Source organism: Bos indicus x Bos taurus, chromosome 18 (assembly GCF_003369695.1).
Source record: "Bos indicus x Bos taurus breed Angus x Brahman F1 hybrid chromosome 18, Bos_hybrid_MaternalHap_v2.0, whole genome shotgun sequence".
Taxonomy (NCBI): Eukaryota; Metazoa; Chordata; class Mammalia; order Artiodactyla; family Bovidae; genus Bos; species Bos indicus x Bos taurus.
The window spans coordinates 22,420,680-22,441,484 of record NC_040093.1 but is presented as its reverse complement, the minus strand read 5'-3'; the positions used below and the strand labels follow the sequence as shown (position 1 = coordinate 22,441,484).

General features: G+C 45.2%; 1 protein-coding gene and 1 long non-coding RNA gene across 2 annotated transcripts in view; one reads left to right on the top strand and one right to left on the bottom strand.

The window, feature by feature from the left end:
• Positions 1–20,805, bottom strand: part of RHPN2 (rhophilin Rho GTPase binding protein 2) — a 70,490-nt gene that overhangs the window by 19,369 nt on the left and 30,316 nt on the right. The window contains exons 4-6 of the mRNA XM_027515998.1: positions 18,063–18,138; positions 806–883; positions 319–443 (exon numbers count right to left, since the gene is read on the bottom strand). Of these exons, the coding sequence (XP_027371799.1) occupies positions 319–443; positions 806–883; positions 18,063–18,138 (279 nt within the window). The remainder of the gene's footprint in view (positions 1–318; positions 444–805; positions 884–18,062; positions 18,139–20,805) is intronic.
• LOC113876596 lies at positions 5,655–18,117 on the top strand. Its single transcript, XR_003506533.1, has 3 exons — positions 5,655–6,930; positions 16,518–17,251; positions 18,032–18,117. It is a non-coding gene; the product is annotated as an uncharacterized LOC113876596 (long non-coding RNA).

Genomic DNA, 20,805 nt, shown 5'->3' with positions numbered 1-20,805 from the left:
CAGTTGTACCTCAGAGCCTTGGGGTTTCCCTCACGATAAAATGAACACACATACGAACACACACATGCCTCCTCTACACACACACACAAATGCCTCCTCTCCTCAGCTCACTTGCTCTGAGAGGCAATAAGCCACCGTCTGTCGGAGCCTTCTCCCTGTGGATCCCCTTCATAAACAAACACCGGTTTATCCACACATCTCCACGCTCTCCTCTGTTCATGGGACAACTAGGAGGGGGCTGCAGTGCAGAGGAGGCTCGTGTGGGGCTGAGGCTCCCCAGTGTGGCTGGAGACAGAAAGCCCCAGCTCAGGCACCTACCAGGTAAACAGGATCCCCATCTGTCGGGTGGGCGGGAAGAATCGGCTCTCGACAAACCCCAGCTGCATGAAGTAACTCATTAGCAGCTCTACTCCCGCCTCATTTCGGCTGGGCGTCCGACAGGCCTGAAAGGACAGGAACCACCGCAGGGGTGAGTGGGTGAACAGAGAGCAGATGGACGGGCCAGGAAGATGTTCACACACAGTTTCTCTGGAGCCTGGGCCCCGCTGCTGGTATCATGAACTCTAGGAGAGCTGGGAGGAACTCATGAGTCCTGGAACCCAGCCTCAGACATGCATGTCTGTCTCCTCTGTGGTCTTCTTTCGTGGCAAGAAGATGAATGGATGTTTCCAACAGCCCCTCCCTAACACCCCCGACCACCACTGATTCTACAAGACTTCAAGTGCAACAATGGGATCATCAGAAGACTGGACAACCTCTAATCATAGCCAGTCTCCTCTCCATCCCGATGCACATGGAAACCTACTTGTCTGAGATCCATGAGATCTGCTATTTCATCTTCGTAGAGGTAGCTATCTTCACTGTAATGTTCCAGAATAAAATCCTGCAAGAAAAATGAGATACTGAAGGTGTGACTCAAAACCAGAAACAGGTAAAATAGTAATGAGAAACGCTAGACTGGAAGAAACACAAGTTGGAATCAAGATTGCCGGGAGAAATATCAATAACCTCAGATACGCAGATGACACCACCCTTATGGCAGAAAGTGAAGAGGAACTAAAAAGCCTCTTGATGAAAGTGGAGAGTGAAAAGGTTGGCTTAAAGCTCAACATTCAGAAAACGAAGATCATGGCATCCGGTCCCACCACTTCATGGGAAATAGATGGGGAAACAGTGGAAACAGTGTCAGACTTTATTTTTCTGGGCTCCAAAATCACTGCAGATGGTGACTGCAGCCATGAAATTAAAAGACGCTTACTCCTTGGAAGGAAAGTTATGACCAACCTAGATAGCATATTCAAAAGCAGAGACATTACTTTGCCAACAAAGGTTCGTCTAGTCAAGGCTATGGTTTTTCCTGTGGTCATGTATGGATGTGAGAGTTGGACTGTGAAGAAGGCTGAGCGCCAAAGAATTGATGCTTTTGAACTGTGGTGTTGGAGAAGACTCTTGAGAGTCCCTTGGACTGCAAGGAGATCCAAGCAGTGCATTCTGAAGGAGATCAGCCCTGGGATTTCTTTGGACTGAAACTCCAGTACTTTGGCCACCTCATGCGAAGAGTTGACTCATTGGAAAAGACTCTGATGCTGGGAGGGATTGGGGGCAGGAGGAGAAGGGGACGACAGAGGATGAGATGGCTGGATGGCATCACCGACTCAATGGACATGAGTTTGAGTGAACTCCGGGAGTTGGTGATGGACAGGGAGGCCTGACGTGCTGCGATTCATGGGGTCGCAAAGAATCAGACACGACTGAGCGACTGATCTGATCTGATCTGAAGGTATGCGTTTATGCTAAGTCAATTCAGTCATGTCCGACTCTTTGCGACCCTATGGACTGTAGCCTGCCAGGTTCCTCTGTCCAAGGGATTCTCCAGGCAAGAATACTGAAGTGAGTTGCCATGCCCTTCTCCAGGGGATCTTCCCGAGCCAGGGATTGAACCCACGTCTCTTTAATCTACTGCACTGGCAGGCGGGTTCTTTACCACTAGCGCCACCTGGGAAGCCCATAAAAATGCAGGTAGAATTCATAAAAATTTATGGGAACGTGTACACTACAGTGATTTTCTAAGTGGTGGGATTTATTTTCTTAGTTTTGTTTACGTATATTTAAATTCTTTTGCTTTTGTTGTTTTGGTTAAAGGGGAAAAAAGTAAAAGTGAAAGTCGCTCAGTCGTATACGACTCTTTGCAACCCCATGGACTACAGTCCATGGAATTCTCCAGGTCAGAATACCGGAGTGGGTAGCCTTTCCCTTCTCCAGGAAATCTTCCCAACCCAGGGATCAAACTCAGGTTTCCTACATTGTAGGCAGATTCTTTACCAGCTGAGCCACAAAGGAAGCCCAAGAATACTGGAGTGGGTAGCCAGTCCCTTCTCCAGCAGATCTTCTGGAACCAGGAACGGAACTGGGGTCTCCTGCATTGCAGGTGGATTCTTTACCAACTAAGCTATCAGAGAAGCCCAGTTAAAAGGGAAGTTGTTTTCTATTTAAAAACATCTTGGCAGGGGACTTCCCTGTGGTCCAGTGGCTAAGACTCTGCCAATGCAGAGGTCACGGTTCCATCCTTTCTCAGGGAACTAGATGCCACATGCTATAACTAAAGATCCCACAAGCAGCAACTAAGAATTCGAATGCCACAACTAAAGAGCCTACATGTCGCAGCTGACGATCTGAAATGCCACAATGAAGACTGAAGACCCACCCTCCCCCAGTGCCACAACTAAGACCCAGTGCAGCCAAATACATAAATAAATATTTTTTAAAAAATTAAAGTGCCTTGGCAGCAGAGCGAAGTGACTTGTGGAAGTGACTGTGAGTTCAATCACACTGGCAAACATCACAGATATTCAGGGGCTCAGACCTTCATCTTCAGTGGGGACTTCACACATGGCAAAGGCAACTCATGTCTGGGAACTGTTATGAGACCTCAGGGTCTGTGATGGGAACCCCTGTGAGGGCACTTCCACGAACAAAGCACCCCAGTGAGACCCCCAGCTGGGTCCAGTGTTTGATGCTGGCTCTGTGAATTCATTCAATCATAAGACACATTGGTAAGCGCTGGCAGTGTGCCAGGCACTGTACACAGTGCTGGGGCTGCTTCAGAGAACAAAACAAAGACCTTGCCCCATGGCACTTATAATCTCACAGGGGAGCACAGACAGTAAGTGACAGGCATAACACAGAGTTCCCCGGTGGTCCAGAGGCTGAGATTCACTGCCGAGGCCCAGGCTCAATGGTCAGGAAACTGAGATCCCATAAGCTGTGCTGCTGCTGCTACCTGGTCACTCAGTCCTGTCCAGCTCTTTGCGACCCCATGGACTGTAGTCCGCCAGGCGCCTCTGTCCAAGGGATTCTCCAGGCAAGAATACTAGAGTGGGTTGCCATTTCCTCCTCCAGGGGATCTTTCCCACCTAGGGAGTGAAACCTCATCTCTGACATCTCCTGCATTGGCAAGCGGGTTCTTTACCATTAATGCCACCTGGGAAGCCCCCAACCCCCACTGCCTGCTATAAGCTGTGTGGTGTGGCCAACATTTTTTTTTTTATTTAAATAAAAAAGAAATAGGTACAACATAAAAAAAAATAGGTACAACATAACATATATTAGCGGAGAAGGCAATGGCAACCCACTCCAGTACTCTTGCCTGGAGAATCCCAGGGACAGGGGAGCCTGGTGGGCTGCCGTCTATGGGGTCGCACAGAGTCAGACACGACTGAAGCGACTTAGCAGCAGCAGCAGCAATGTGTGTGGAGAATGAGTTCTTGAACAACGTAAGTGCTGGCTCTCCTTGGCTGCCAAAAGTTGAAGGGAGTGATTGTTGATTACATTTTCCCAAGTGGCTGTGAGTATTCTCTTTACACACTTTCTACATTAAAGTCCCTTCTGCTTTTTATATGTTCAGTGAATATTTACACACGCACCCATACACCCTCCACTTACAAAAATGAGATTGTACTGAACGAATATACAACTTGGCTTCACTCTTGTTTTTCTTGAATTGGCACTGTATCAAATGTTTTCCTATGCCACAAAGTATTCTACGACACAGATTTCAATGGTTATATAAGCCTGCAAAGGCACAAAGGTGTCATTCATTTATTCAACAAATAGAGTGCCTACTATGTGCTAGCCAATATGTACCATGATATTCTTAACCCTCCTTTGTTAAACACGTAAATCATGACGGTCCTCCTTCTGCACATCTCTGATTAGTTCCTCAGAATAAATCCTGAGAAGACGTTGTGCCAGTTCCAAGGACATGCAGAAGGCTCTTTTTGTTTTTTCACATGTGTCATTTTTAGCCAACTCTTCTGTTCGCTTTATGAGTCTATGATTTTCTTTATGACTTTAAGTGCTGGTGTTTGGAATCAGGTCCTCTACTAACATAGCGACACTGTATATATTTGAAATGGTTTTCAAATATGATCAATTATGTTACCAGTGACGATAATTATGGTGAGGATGATCTGGGAGACAAAGTTCCTCTAGGGCTTCTATAGGACTACATCCGTGAGAGCAGCATTAAAGCCACCACTCAGGGGACTTCCCTGGTAGTCCAGTGCTTAAGAATCTGCCTTCCAATGAGAGGCATGTGGGCCTGATCCACGGTCAGGGAACTAAGATCCCACATGCCTCGGGGCAACTAAACCTACACGCCCCAACTACTGAATTCATCATGCCACAACAAAGACCCAAAGCAGCCCAAAATAAATAAATAAACAAGTATTAAAAAAAAAAAAAAAAGAAGACTAAGAAGAAGGCTTGTTCTACTTGGTGTTAAAACACATGAAAAGTGGACAATGAAACCAAATATGGAGCAGAAACAGAAGCAGATTCAAGAATCAGGTGTATAACATAAGCCCACCATTCAAAGAAGAGGAAAAGCCTGGAGCATCCACCAGGTCCAGGCAGGAAGGAGGGTACACACAGCTGTTCCTGATGTGAACTGAAGGGAAGAACTCTTACAGGGATGGGGGTAGGGTTATGGGAAACCACAGGGATGGCGTGGGACCTCCAGAGCCATTAGAACCACAGGGCTGAAGGGCCAAAGGGGAGAAGGAGTTATAAGAACTTGGAGAGGTGGCTGCCTGAGGCGAGGTCCAAACCAGGACGTCCTCTGGTGGAGTGGGGGGGGAATGCAAAAGGTAGCCAGCTGAGGGAACTGAGGAGTTCCCTCTCCTCCCATCCTCTCATCGCAGGCTGCAGCTGAGGGAACTGAGGAGTTCCCTCTCCTCCCATCCTCTCATCGCCAGCTGCTGCTTCTCCCCCTCAGCCACACCCAGTAGGAAGTCACAGAGCAGGAGCCAGTGCCAACTCCCACACAGAGCAGGAGGGAGGGGGACTGAGGGGGCAGGAGGGGCACAGGATGAAAAGGACAGCATCCAACACGACACATGGATTCCTTAGACATAGCTCAGGGGAAGCTGGCCACCACTTCGGTGAAAATAAACACGTACAGCCCCGGGGCTTCCCTGATGGTCCAGTGGTTAGGATTCCGCCTTGCAATGCAGGGGACACCACTAGTTTGATCCCTAGTCCAGGAAGATCCTATCTGCCGCAAGGCAACTAAGCCTGTGCCACAACTACTGAGTCTGCGCCCTGCAGCCCTTGAGCCACAGCTGCTGAGCCCACATGCAGCAACTACAGAAGCCCATGAACCTTAGAACCTGTGCTCCACAATGAGAGGCCACCCCAATGAGAAGCCCGCCTACCACAACTACACAGTACCCCTGCTCTCCGCAACTAGACAAAGCCTGCATGCAGCAACGAACACCCAGCACAGCCAAAAAGACACTAAAAAAAAACTTAGCACCCTGCCTCTCATTACTCACCCCCAAACTCCAGATTGACTAAAGATTTAATGTTCAAAATTAAACAAAGCACTGTTAGAAACTACAGCAAAATAAATGTTTCCTCTTGGTGTGGAGAATGCCTTTCAAGGCAGGGTTGTAAAGGGAAGAACTGTGAAGCTTAACAACATAAAATCTGTTTGGAAAAAAAAGATATATTTTATTATTTTTTTTAACTGGTATTGCTTGTAAAACAAGTTAAAGGAGAGAACATACTGGGAGAAATACTTGCAAACATACATTACCAAGGATTACTCTCCTTCATATACAAACGAACTCAAGAGCAACCCTGTGGTGAAGGAGGCAAAGGATAGAAATAGGTATTTCCAAGAGGACACGTGTAAGGAGCAAATAAACAGAAGTGAGGATGTAATCAACTCTAGAATGTATACACACTGTAATGATACCATTTTTGCCTGACCTCCCAAAATCAAAATGATCAATGATACCCACTGTAAGTGACAGGGACAGCGTAAAGGGACAAAGTAGGTGATTAAATAGTTAATCCCACTAAGGGATTGTAAGTAGAAAAAATATGGGAGACCCCTGTAAGTTAATGATTACTCAAAAGAGAAGACGCTTAGCAACAAAACCAGGCAACAGAAGCACCAGACATGCCCCAAAACAATAAAACAATCGTGGCATGAGACCCATATCCTGCCCAGTGAGCTCAGTAAGTTAATGATTCCCAGGACGTGCTCTCTGCACACATAAGAAAACAATACTTTGTGGACTTGGCCTGACCATGTAGGAAGCAGAAAACTCCCCGCTCCACCTGGAGGAGGAGCTGATGATGGAAGCATGACGTCTACTCAAGAAAGACAAAGTTCTTCTCCCTCTCCCCACTTTTCCTTTGATTATAAAACTGTGGTCTGGTAAGTTCTCAGGGCGAAGCATCTCTTGCCTGCCTGCTTGTAAACCTCACAAGCATCCTATTCTAATGAATCACTTCTTATCTACCTCTGCTTCTCACTGAATTCTTTGCTGCGTTGAGACATAAAGAACTGTAGTACCAGAGCCCTTGGGAGCCCCTGAAATGACACAAATGGTTTCAGATGGCGACTGCGGCAGGATTGCGGTAAGATAAGAAGGTCTGGGGTCAGGTCCTAGAAGGCTCATGGGATGCCATGAGCCAAGAGTATGGAGGAAGATACTCCACCAATGGCTGCCTGTTTTAGACAGGCTGATCAACCCCAAAGGCTTTGGGGCTCTGATCAAGAACTGGGTAAGGGTCAAGTGAATGATATTATGGATGTCTGAAGGAAAAACAAACAAAAAACTGGAGGAATGGTGGTCATCAACATGAGTTGCCATAAAAATGTGGCAAGGGATCATAAAGATGTGGAAGGGATCAGCTGACAATGGAAATGGTATGCAAAAAGAAAGACATTTTACTGTTTGGACTGCTTCTGACAGGGTTTGGCAATCTACACTGTTTTTAAGTCTGAGACTTTTCTTCTATATTCTGTTTCTATCCCTGTTAAAACTCAAGTCTGTAAACTTAATTTTTCCAGCTGTTATTTGTAAACTGATAAATCTGCATTGCAGTCTGTTTTATGAATAAGTTTAAGAATGAAACTGAAATCTCTGAATACATGTAAGCCGTGTCTTTTTGTCTTTAGATAATATTGCTGAGGTTAATTTGTGAATGAGCTCAATTTAACTGGCTTTGAAAAATAAAGTAAGCACTTACAAAATAAAACACTTCCAAATATAAGAGAAACTAAGCTAAATGGATTATAGGTTCACATGATTTCAGAAATATTTAATATTAAATTAATGTTTGGTATTGAAGTTTGTAGTTTAAGTTTGTTAATATAGATATGTTTTTAGACTCGTGAGTATTAAGTATAAATACTTTATCTGGGTTTACTAAAAGTTAATAAGTTCATACAATATTTGTTGTACAATTTGTCAACAAAAAAATTAACCCGTTATTGTCAGACTTTTGCCATCCTGATATCCTTGTAGCATGGCAACAATCTGCTCCTAAATTAAAAAAAAAAAATTAAGATAGATATACAAAAGCTGCAAATTAAACAGTCAGGGATATGGGGAATCCAAGATGGCTGCTTGGCTCTTCCTGGCTCCCTGGCCAACTCTGTCTTCTACTTAATGGGTGAAAGCCTTCCTTGGCTACAAAAGCTGATGCCATACAGTGAAAAATAAAAAGGTTTAAAATGAGCTCTTTTATTTAGGGTATACCTTTTACAATTTTTAGTATTCAAGGCACCTGATTTATTGGACAAATTAAATATGCGTATGTGATGAATTAACCAGACTTCCTTTACAAATAAATTAATCTTAACTTGGCTATCTTTGGTAACTGCTACTGCTAAGTTGCTTCAGTTGTGTCCGACTCTGTGCGACCCCATAGACGGCAGCCCACCAGGCTCCCCCGTCCCTGAGATTCTCCAGGCAAGAGTACTGGAGTGGGGTGCCATTGCCTTCTCCGGTCTTTGGTAAAGATGAGGGTAATTTTAGAAAAAAGTTATGTTTTAATAGATACTAAATTTTAATTTTGCTCCTTGAGGTCAGTATCTACTATCTAAAACTCACTTTTCAAATAGCTCTTTGTTGTTATATTACTGAGAAGCCTAACAGAGTTCTTAAAAAGGTATTCTAAACTTGTTTCTAAAGCTGATCACTGTAATCTATCTTTGGATAAAGACTAAATGCTTATAATTTATAATCGGGGATATATACGTTAGAAAAAAAATCATTTAAAGGATTGTATCTCGCCTAGATCACAGGCTTCTTATCAGGTATTCTTAAGTACATTATGCTCAAGAAAACTGAAGGGAATCAACTTCCAAGATGTAGGGTAGTTTGCTCCTAATTACTCAAAGTGTCCAACGGAGGACTTCCTGAGCCCTGATGTCAGTCTTCCCCTCCCTCTGACTCTTATAAGTGCTGACCCTTTAATTCCATTTGCAGCTAGACCAAATCTTGCTCACTGTCAACACCACTGGGATACCCTCTGTAGTATTCCTTACAAACAATTTCTTGGGCAGTAACCCCTGGTTGGGAGACTACTTTGGGAGGGATAACATCTAAAGTTGTAAGTACAAATCTTGAATCAGTTACAAGGTAGACTGACACAGGAAGGAAACTTTTGGCTAGCTAACTATTGCTCGGTGAAACCTGCTATATCCATGAAAAGGGCTGCTCCAACGAAGGCTGTCTCACAGGTGGGAACTGCTGTTCCAAACCAAGGCTGTTATCCTAGGGGACAACACACCCAGGGCTTCTGAGGTGGCTCAGTGGTAAAGAATCGCCTGCCCAATGCAAGAGACATGAGTTCTATCCCTGGGTCAGGAAGATCTCCTGGAGAAGGTAATGGCAACCCTTTCCAGTATTTTTGCCTGGAAAATCCCATGGACAGAGGATCCTGGCAGGCTATAGTCCATGGGGGAGCAAAGAGCCAGACGTGACTTAGTGACTAAATAACAAAAAGCATCCAAGAGTGAGGAAAGGCCTCCTTTGTATCCCAAGCTACCTAAGGGGCCCATTTTCAGCTGAGCTAGCACCCGCAGCAGTATAAGTTACCAACCAAATGCCCTGATGGTTCTGCCTCTGAGAGAAACTTCTGATAGAAATCAAGAAACAGTAACAGTTCACATGCTTTTTTCAACATCCGACCTAAGTCTGGCAGAGGGTAAATTGGGAAGTTTTTCTGGGATCCCTGAACTTTTCACAAAAGAGTTTACCAGGTTGATCCAATCTTTGGATCTCACCTGGAGAGATTTACAAATCTTATCCCACTGCTGCACTCCTGAGAAAGAACAGCACAAAATACTGGCAGCCAGAGTCCACGCTGACCAAATGGCAGCTCAAGCCCAAGAGGGCCATGCAGTACACCACTTGGGCAACTATGCTGCTCCTGAGCCAAATCCACAATGAAATCATCAGATCCACTTTGTTGAGAGCAATAGATGGGACCATATGATTAATTGTTTAATAGAGGGTATGAAAAAGCTCACAATGGGGGCTTCCCTGGTGGTCCAATGGTGCAAAAATCTACCTTGCAATGCAGGGGATACAGGTTCAATCCTTGGTCCGGGAAGATACCACATGCCACGGAGCAACTAAGCCTGTGTGCTACAACTACTGAGCCCACCCGAGCCTCAACTATTGAAGCCCACGAGCCCCAGAGCCCGTGCTCCACAAACGAGAAGCCACCGCAATGAAAAGCCCCTGAACTGCATAGAAGAGTAGCCTCCAGCTCACCACGACTTGAGAAAGCCTGCGGGCAGCCAATAAAATAAAATACACAAATAAAAACAGTCACAACTTGGGGGCAGGAGTTTGTTTTAAAAAGAAAAAGCTTACAATGAAACCTGTCAACCGTGAAAAAAAAGTGAAAGAATTCCAATAGGGACCAGATAAAAATCCTACAGTTTTTCAAGGGAGATTAATAGAAGCATTTAAAAAGTGTACCTAGGTAGATCCCTCCTCGCCTGAGGGACAGGACTTTTTGGCTCTACATTTCATAGCCCAGTCTTCCCCAGACATCAGAAATGAAATTCAAAAAAGCCAACTGTGGGTCCTCAGACTCCTGAGAGTGATTTGCTCTGATTGGCTTACTTGGTTTTCAATAATAGGGATATGGCCAAAAAGGTTGAATACACCCAGAGAGATAAACAAAAGGCCCAGATGATGACAATGGCTGTGTCCACTCTGAGACCACCACAGGAAAGGCCAGGATTTTTAGGCCAATCTGGCCACGGTAGACCATAAGGCCCATAGGTACCCAGACAAAATCAGTGTGCTCTGTGAGGACAGAAGGGACACATTAGAGAAAGATTGTGATGGATGAACCCTTTGCAAACAGCCAAGGTATTGAAAGAGGGAATGCCCCAGGCACCAGAGAGTTGGGGGGTGGGGTCGGCCTTCTTTGATGATTTCACAATCAAAAGACTGACGGGGCCCAAAGCCAAAAATGGCTCTGCTCAGACATGGCATCTACATAACTAATGCGGAGCCTTGGGCAGTCACTGAAATGGCGGGTCACTTGATAAAATTTCTCACAGACTAACGCAACCTTCTTGGTCTTAACCCAAAGGATGGGAAACCTTAACTCTAAGAAATATGCAATGGGAGTGTCAGGCGAGAGACAGGGGCACATTTTCCTGCGACCCCTTTCGTACAACATCAATGGCTGGTTATTTCCACATTCCTTTCTGTTTGTGACTGACTGTCCTATTTCTTTAATGGAAGGTATTCTTTAAATAAATTAGGGGCTACACTCTGTCCCTTGAGGGACAAGGAAACCACTCTCATCATCAAAGTGTTAAAGTGTTAGTTGCTCAGTCGTGCCCGACTCTTTTCGACCCCACGGAGTACAGCCCACCAGACTCCTCTGTCCATGAGATTTTCCAGGCAAGGATACTGGAGTGGGTTGACATTTCCTTCTCCAGGGGATCTTCCCAACTCAGGGATCGAACCCATGTCTCCTGCACTTCAGGCAGATTCTTTACCAACTGAGCTACAAGGGAAGCCCTTCATCATCAAAGGATATTAACAAAAAATAGAAAAGAATAAATTAAATCTATAACTGAGATAAAAGACTCAATACACCCTAAAATATAAAACATTTAAGATTCCAGGCCTAATCAGAAACAGATTGAGGCCTTCAGTGACTCTCTTTTAGATTTAGAAACTGAGGAAAACGGTCTGGATCTTCAAAATCATGGCTGTAATCCTTCTTAATGACTTTTCCAAAGCTCATTGTTGTATTTCTTTTAATTTATACCTTTTTGTAGATTCATCCTCCAATGCTTAACATCTAAGAAGGCTAAAAGGATGATGCTAACCACAGTGACACTGACTGGCAGTTCTCCGAACAGAGAAGGGACAGTCAGCCAGGCGCTTTACTCCTTCCCCAGGAAGGCCAATGTTCCGTCTCAGCCCGAAGTAGCTAATGATCAGTCACTGCCCTTTACCCGCTTTGAAGCATAAAAGGGTAAACACCTGGAGGGAGGAATGATATAGAGGAAAGGGACAAAGTAGGTGATTAAGTAGTTAATCCCACTAGGGGATTGTAAGTAGAAAAAATATGGGAGACCCTGTAAGTTTGCTTAATCACAAAACCAGGCAGGCTTGCTTAGAAACAAAACCATGCAAGAGAGGCATAAGACATATGCCCAAGACAATAGAACAGTGGTGGCATGAGACCCACATCCTGCCCAGTGAGCTCAGGAAGTTAATGACCCCTAAGACATGCTCTCTGCCCACATAAAAAACAATAATCTGTGGACCGAGCTTGACTGTGTAGGGACAAGAAAACTACCCTGCTCAACCTGGAGGAAGAGCTGAGGATGGAAGCATGATGTCTACTCAAGAAAGACAAAGAAGTTCTTCTCCCTCTGCCCGGAGCATGGGCTCTATCTAGGGCACGTGGGTTTCAGTAGTTGAGACGCCTGGGATCCAGAGCTCAAAAGTCGTGGCACACAGGCTTAGTTGCGCCACAGCATGTGGGATCTTCCCAGGTCAGGGACCAAATCCATGCCTCCTGCACTGGCAGGCAGATTCCTCACCACTGAGCCACCAGGGAAGCCCCCCACTTTTCCTTTGATTATAAAACTATATAGTCCAGTAAGTTCTCAGAGTGCACCATTTCTCGCCTGCCCACAAGCATCCTATTTTAAAAAATCACTTCTTATCTACCTCCTCGCTGCTCACTAAATTGTCTTCTGTGCTGAGACATAAAGAACTGTGGTACCGGAGCTCTCTGGGGCCCCAAAAGATGACACAAACAGTTTCATAAGCAGTCACACACACTTGATAGGAATGTAAGGCAAGACCAGTTCTGGTGGGTTATTCAGATCAGATCAGATCAGATCAGTCACTCAGTCGCATCCAACTCTTTGCGACCCCATGAATCGCAGCACGCCAGGCCTTCCTGTCCATCACCAACTCCCGCAGTTCACTCAAACTCATGTCCATTGAGTCGGTGATGCCATCCAGCCATCTCATCCTCTGTCGTCCCCTTCTCCTCTTGCCCCCAATCCCTCCCAGCATCAGAGTCTTTTCCAATGAGTCAACTCTTCCCATGAGGTGGCCAAAGTACTGGAGTTTCAGCTTTAGCATCATTCCTTCCAAAGAACACCCAGGGCTGATCTCCTTCAGAATGGACTGGTTGGATCTCCTTGCAGTCCAAGGGACTCTCAAGAGTCTTTTCCAATACCACAGTTCAAAAGCATCAATTCTTCGGCACTCAGCCTTCTTCACAGTCCAACTCTCACATCCATACATGACCACAGGAAAAACCATAGCCTTGACTAGACGAACCTTTGTTGGCAAAGTAATGTCTCTGCTTTTGAATATGCTATCTAGGTTGGTCATGTAATCGTTATCTTTGACCTACCAAATCCACATCTAGAAATTTATCCAAAGGGAATATTCAGCAAACTGTGCAAAGATGCTCACAGGAGAGCTGTTGACAATAAAAATTTGGAAGATGCCTTAAGAATGAAATTAATAGCTACCCTACTTGGCACTTATTACCAGTAGATACCATGCTGAGCCTGAATAGATCGGAGGAGTCTCATATCCTTCTAAAGACCCCTGATCAGAAGATGAGACCAGGTGCTCAAAGCTTAAGTACCAAATAAAGGTGTAGGGGGATGTGTGTGGCTGTGAGGGATCTTTACATTTCTTGGTATTTTCTGAACATTTTGCAATACTGTTCTCAATCAGAAATATATACTAACAAAGCTATATTTAAAAGGAAAAAAAAACTTGAATTCTCTGGAATTTATTTTGATGGTGCTTCTTCATGAAGTTGTTTTAAAGCCCATTTATTTAAAACAGAACATAATCAGACCATGAAGCTTCACTGACCATTAAACATCACAAGGACACACAGATTTGAAAGACAACATGAATTGCCCTGATTTAGTTGGCCAGATTACTTCTGAGCACCTGTCTATGTTACTCTCAAGCACAAACACGGGAGGAAAAACAGAATGTCCCCCAAACATTCTCATTTTTGTATGACTGACATCTGTAGAGTTCTTTTTAGACTAAAATGACATGGTTGGGAACCTCAGCTGAATAGCACTTGGCCATATCCACAACATGTGATTTTTTTTTTTCCCCACTAGATTTAATGTGAATTCTGCACATGACATGTTTGGATCCTTACAGCTGCCCAGGAAATTCCCAATTTTCTCCAAGAGTCTCCCTTTTGAACGCCTGCACTCTTTTTATTTTATTTTTTTTTTCCAGTATTAAATATGTTACTCCCTATTTTCAGATACAGTCTTAATTGCTTAAAATATAAAGTATTCTTCCAGTGACAAAAGTACTACATGTTTATTTGCTTGCACTCTTTTTAAATTTTTTAAATTTTGGCGACCTGCACAATTCCTTCCAAACTCACACATTTTATGTTTCTGGGTATGTCTTTTTTTTTTTTAATTGAAATATAGTTGACTACAATATTATGTTAGTTTCAGGTGTACGATATACTGGTTTGACATTTGCATACTTTATGAAATGATCACCATGGCAAGTCTAGTAGCCATCTGTTGTCATACAAAGTTATTACGGTATTACTGAATATATTCCTTATGCTTCATAGTCTATCCCCATGGCTTATAATATGAAAATTTGTAACCTTAATCCCCTTCACCTATTTCCTGTCCCCTGCAAAATGCCCACACTCTTCCAGCTCTGGCACAAAGCAACAAACTAAATCTTAAAAGAAACTATTCTACAAAAGCAACTAAAATATTTCCACAGACATAAGCATTGTCTGGAGTCTCAGAGACCTATGGCAGGTGTCACACCTAACTAAAAGCTCACGTGCCCTGTGAAAAGCTGGCAGATAGCTGTCTGCTGCTGCTGCTAAGGTACTTCAGTTGTGTCTGACTCTGTGCGACCCCATAGACGGCAGCCCACCAGGCTCCGCCTTCCATGGGATTCTCCAGTCAAGAACACTGGAGTGGGTTGCCATTTCCTTCTCCAATGCATGAAAAGTGAAAAGTGAAAGTGAAGTCATTCAGTCGTGTCCAACTCTATGCGACCCCATAGACAGCAGCCTACCAGGCTCCTCTGTCCATGGGATTTTCCAGGCAGGAGTACTGGAGTGGGTTGCCATTCTACTACCCAGAAAATAAAATTTTTGGTAATCCTGGGTCTGGCGTGGCTACCAAAGTCCCTTCTCAAACTCTAAAATAAACTCCAAACTCACAGGGCCCAGGACCTGGATTTAAACAAGACATCAGTCCACAAGGCCCTGAGTGAAAGGAACTCACACAGTCTCTGCTTGAGATTGGAGGACAAGTGCAAAAGCATTCGAAGCATTAACCAATTTTTTTTTAATTGGAGAATAATTGCTTTACAATATTTTGTTCATTGGAAGAAGGACTGATGGCTGAAGTTGAAGCTCCAATACTTTGACCACTTGATGCAAAGAACTGACTTATTAGAGAAGACCCTGATGCTGGGAAAGATTGAAGGCAGGAAGAGAAGGGGACAACAGAGGATGAGATGGTTGGATGGCACCACCAACTCAATGGCCATAAGTCTGAGCAAACTCTGGGAGCTGGTGATGGATAGGGAAGCCTGGCGTGCTGCAGTCCATGGGGGTCAGAGTCGGACACGACTGAGTGACTAAACTGAATTGATTTTGTTCGTTTCTGCCATACATCAACATGAATCAGTCATAGGTATGCATATGTCCCCTCCCTCTTGAACCTCCCTCCCGCCTCCTCCCCATCCCACCCTTCTAGGTTGTCACAGGCACTGGGTTTGAGCTCCCTGTATTATACAGCAAATTCCCACTGGCTATTTTACATATGGTGATATACATGTTTCAATGTTACTTTTTCAATTAGGCCTTTCCTCTCCTTCCCCTACTGTGTCCACAAGTCTGTTTTCTGTGTCTGCGTCTCCACTGCTGCCCTGCAAACGGGTTCCTCCGTACCATCTTTCTAGATTCCATATATATCCATTAATATATATTTTTCTCTTTCTGACTTCGCTCTGTATAATAGCCTCAAGGTTCATTTACCTCATTAGCAATGACTCAAGTGCATTCCTTTTTATGGCTGAGAAATATTTCTCTGTATATATGTACCTCAGCTTTTTTATCCATTCATCTGTCAATGGACATCTAGGTTGCTTCTGTGCCCTAGTTATTGTAAATAGCCCTGCAATGAACATTGGGGTATATGCATCTTTTTCAACTATGGTTTATTCAGGGTGTATGCCCAGTAGTAGGATTGTTGGGTCATATAGTAGTTTTATTCCTAGTTTTTTAAGGAATCTCCACAGTGGCTGTTTCAATTTACATTCCCATTAACACTGCAAGAGGGTTCCCTTTTTCCACACATTCTTCAGCATTTATTGCTTATAGACTTTTTGATGATGGCCATTCTGACTGGCATGAGGTGGTATCTCATTGTAGTTTTGATTTGCATTTCTCTAATAATAAGCGATGTTGAGCATATTTTCATGTGTTTATTAGCCATCTGTATGTCTTCTTTGGAGAAATGTCTGTTTAGCTCTGCTGGCCACTTTTGACTGGGTTGTTGGTTTTTCTAGTATTGAGCTGTATGAACTGCTTGTATATTTTGGAGGTTAATCCTTTGTCAGTTGATTCATTTGCTATTATTTTCTCCCGTTCTGAAAGGTGTCTTTTCTCTTTATTTATAGTTTCCTTGGAGAAGGAAACGGCAACCCACTCCAGTATTCTTGCCTGGAGAATCCCATGGACAGAGAAACCTAGCGGGCTACAGTCCATAGGGTCACAAAGAGTCGGACACAATCGAGTGACTTAGCATAGGCCACAGTCTTGCTGTGCAAGAGCTTTTAATTTTAATTTTAAAATTTAGGTTTAATTAGGTCCCACTTGTTTATTACCAATTGCTTTTTAAAAGGACAAATTGTGTAGTGCCCAAAATGCCATATGGTCATTTTTTTCTTTTCTAAAATAAAATCAGTGAAAAGATGAGTCAACTAACAGGACTGCTGTGACAAGAAACAGAATTCTTTGAAGCATTTTTCACACTTCTGGGATTCATCCCTACACACCCTGCCTGTGCTGGAAAGCTTGGAGACAGACACCCCCTTCCACCTCATCACCACTTTCTTCTTCTGCATGGAAGTTTGAGATGATTCAGTAAAACTCATCGTGATGGATCCGTGGCAAGGAGGAAGAGGAAAGCATTCCAGACCTGGGGAGGCCTCTCTTGGCCCCAGCTTGGGGGCAAGCCATCTCTGGGTACCTCCATCAAAGCATCTCTCTCGCTTCCCACCCAGATCCTCCACTGAATTACAGGGGCCCTAACAGCTGGGCCTCTGACATCACCAGCACCTGTTCAGTGACTGACACAGGCGGGCCTACAATATCACTGCTTGCCAGAGACACATGGCTAAGGGGAGGCCAGGTACTATTTTTACCTTAAAGAGGTGAATTGTGCAATGTATGAATATCCCAGTAAAGTTGGTACTTAAAAAAAAAAAAAAGATGGAAGGGAGGGAAAGAAGGAGGGAGAGAGAAAGGGGGAGGGCAGAGCGGGGGATAGAGAGAAAAAAAAGAGAAGGCAGACATCCAGGGATCAGGGCATGGGGGATGCATAAACTCTAGCTATTCAAGTGTTTAAGGGCAGTGAACCAGTATCTTTGGTTTACTCTGAAAGGTATCAAAAACAAGATGTATTAATGTGCGGGGAGAGGGATGCATAGACGCACAAATACATGATAAGGTGACTGCAGCAAAATGTTAACAGGAGAATCTAGGTAATGAGTATACAGGGGTTCACTGTGACATTCTTTCAAATTTTCTACTATTTCCAAAATAAAATGTTGAGGGTCAAAAACTTTTGGCTATTCTTCCAAAAACATGGCCTAAATTGACTATAAAATTTGAGGCAAAAAAAAGTTACTAAAACAGGATGCAATTTTAAAAACTCAAAGCCTGTTTACCATAGATCCTCTTTGCCTTGGATTCCTGGAGCCAACCAGCCCGGGTTCCCAACCCCTTCCCCAGGCGTGTGAGAGTCTCAGCAACCAGATGTTAGTGAGCATAGGAAAGTTTAGCATGGGCTGTCCGGGTGGTCTGCTGAAGGGGCTCAAGGCCACCCTGAAGAAATCAAGCGACCCTTGGCCCGTCGAGCCTCACAGCACTTGTAAGGGATCCACAATTTCCACATTTCTCTTTTAAACAGCGAATCCAGTGCCCATTGCTTTGGGATTTACCTTGAGAGCAACTGAAAAATCAACGTCCTTGGTTTCCTTCAGGCCAAGTGGAATCAGGGGAATTGTAAATGCTTCCCTAGAAGGAACAGAGTAAGCTACATGAACATCCGCATCTCGGCCACTTTGCACACCCCCAGCTTGTCCCCCCACCAGACTCCAGCTCAAGTCCCCACCCCTCCTCCAGCCAAGCTAGTACACATCAGTTCATTTTCCGTAAAGACCACTCGGGGACTTCCCTGGTGCTACAGTGGATAAGAATCCATCTGCCAATGCAGGGGACATGGGTTCAGTCCCTGGTCTGAGAAGTTTCCAGACGCCTAGAGCCCATGTCCCGCAACAAGTGAAGCCACCACAATGAGAAACCCGCGCACCACAACAAAGAGTTGCTCCACTCACTGCAACTGGAAAAAGCCTGCGTGCAGCAACAAAGACCAAGTGCAACCAAAAATAAATAATTTTTTTTTTTTTAAAGGCCACTCAGGTCATGTCCTCGTCTTTGCTCCTAAAGGAGTCCCCATCCCCTTCTAGATGACCAAGCCTAACACATGAGGCCCCTACCAGCTGTATCCTGATTTATCCCTCCAATCACATTGCATCTTTGAATAACTGTCCTGAGGACCTCTGCACACCAGGGTCTGTGCCTCGCGTGCTCACTGCTCTGCGGTCTGGTGCACTGCCGCCATTTCCAGCCAACCCCCACCCTTCTCCTCCTCCTCCCTTCACTGCAGTGGGTCCCACCTCTCCTGCAGCCCTCCAACCCTGGGCTCTCACGTGCCTCCTCCCAAGGGGGGTATCCCTCTAGGTGTCACGGGGAAGGCCTTGAGGGCGGGGGCCCCATCTGACACCTAAGTGCACCTGGCTCCCAGCCCTGGGTCAGGCCCTGGCTGGCTATCTCCCCACCACCTCCTCTCCCCCCACCAACCACCTGGTTACCCCAAAGGTCACTCTGGGCGTGGTCTCAGGGGCAGGGCCAGTGGGAAGTGAACTGGGCTCAGCTGTGTTTTGCCAACAGGGATTTCGCTCCCTGACCTGTAACAGGAGACCTCCTGGGGCCGCTCAGCCTGGCCAGGGAGGAGGCCAGGAATGCAGGCGGGGTGAGTGGACAATGGGCTGTAAGCTGAAGCTGCCTCTGTGGGGGACAGAAAACAACGGGGCTGTGCTGAAAGCAGGCGAGTCCCAATGGGGTGCATAGCTTCCCCAAGGCCTGCCAGGAAAGCTGGATCCTGCTAGAAGGAGATGAGGACAGGCTGGGCCGCTCTCTGCTGGCTTCACCCCGACAGGGCTGGCGGCTAGGTCTGCTCTTCCTGTGATCGTGTAACAGCAGCCAGCATCCCCAGGCTCCTGGCCAGGACTCCCCACCCTCTCCATCTTGCACTAATATAACATTTTCCCATAACCTCGGGGCTCCCTGTGTTTTCTCATCTGCATGAGATTGTTTCTTCCCTGTCTACCTCATAGACGTGTGTGAAGATCAGCTGTGCCAAGAAAAAAATAACGTGCTTTGAAAACAGGAAGAGGGCGGATGGAAATGCAAGATGTCATTATATATCTGCATATCTCTCTCCCCTCTTCCCCACTCCCAGGGACCAACTTTCCCACTCCCAGAAACCAATCAGCCGCTTTACAGCTGTACTGCAGTCACAACAGGGGCCTTAAGTGCGTGTCTTTGGGCAATATGCATGAACAGCCCTGTGTTTCACATACAGCGAGGCAGAATAAGAAACATCCTACTTGTATCACCAATGCTTGGCCCTGACTCATCTCATAGATGGAGAAGGGAATGGCAACCCACTCCAGTATTCTTGCCTGGAAAATCCCATGGACAGAGGGGCCTGGCAGACTACAGTCCATGGGGTTGCAAAGAGTCAGACACAACTGAGCATACAGCATGAGCTGAGGGAAGCCGTTCGCTGGCTGTACTGATTAGGGGTCAGAACTATGCTGGGAGCTCAAAGGTAAGTGAGCCAGGACACACAGCCTGGCTCATGGACGGCCACCAAGGAAGCAGAGGTTTCACCCGTGGCTCAGAAAAACCCCTTGGGGACAGTGCAGAGGACTGAGCAGGAGATGATCTGGAAAAGCACCTTTCAAAGATGATGGAAGGCTCTCCAACATTTGGTTCTGTTCATCTAGGGAATTATTTTCTGACTGAGTTTTCCTTGGGGCTCCCTTACCTTTTGAAAAGTCCTACTTCTCCAGACAGAAAAGTATGTAAACTGTTCTTTAGCAGTTCTCAAGGTTATTTCCTCTTAAAGATGGACTTTTGGGGACCTCCCTGGCTGTCTAGGGGTGGGGATTTCACCTTCCAATGCAGGGGGTGCGAGTTCTATCCCCAGTTGGAGACCTAAGACCCCACATGCCTCGAAGCCAAAACACAGAACATAATCAGCAGAAGCAATACTCTAACAAATTCAATAAAAGCTTTTAAAATGGTCCATATAGGGAAAAAAAAAGATGGACTTTTCCTTCCAAGGTAGCTCACCTTGGGGAGGGAGAATTTCTGAGCTCTTCTGAAGGTCACACCTCAACATTTGGCCTCCCACAAAGACTCTCTGAGGGATGCTTTGGAATCAGAACATTTCTTTCTCGAATATTCAATGGGAGACATTTCCAAAGTGTCTCAGCTACACCATCCCCTCAGGGAACTTACAGAAGTTCTCATGATCTTTGCTGGGACAGGCAGCTTATTACATGTTTCTATAATCTATCAACAGAATGACTCAGAGTCAGATCGTGTGCGTGG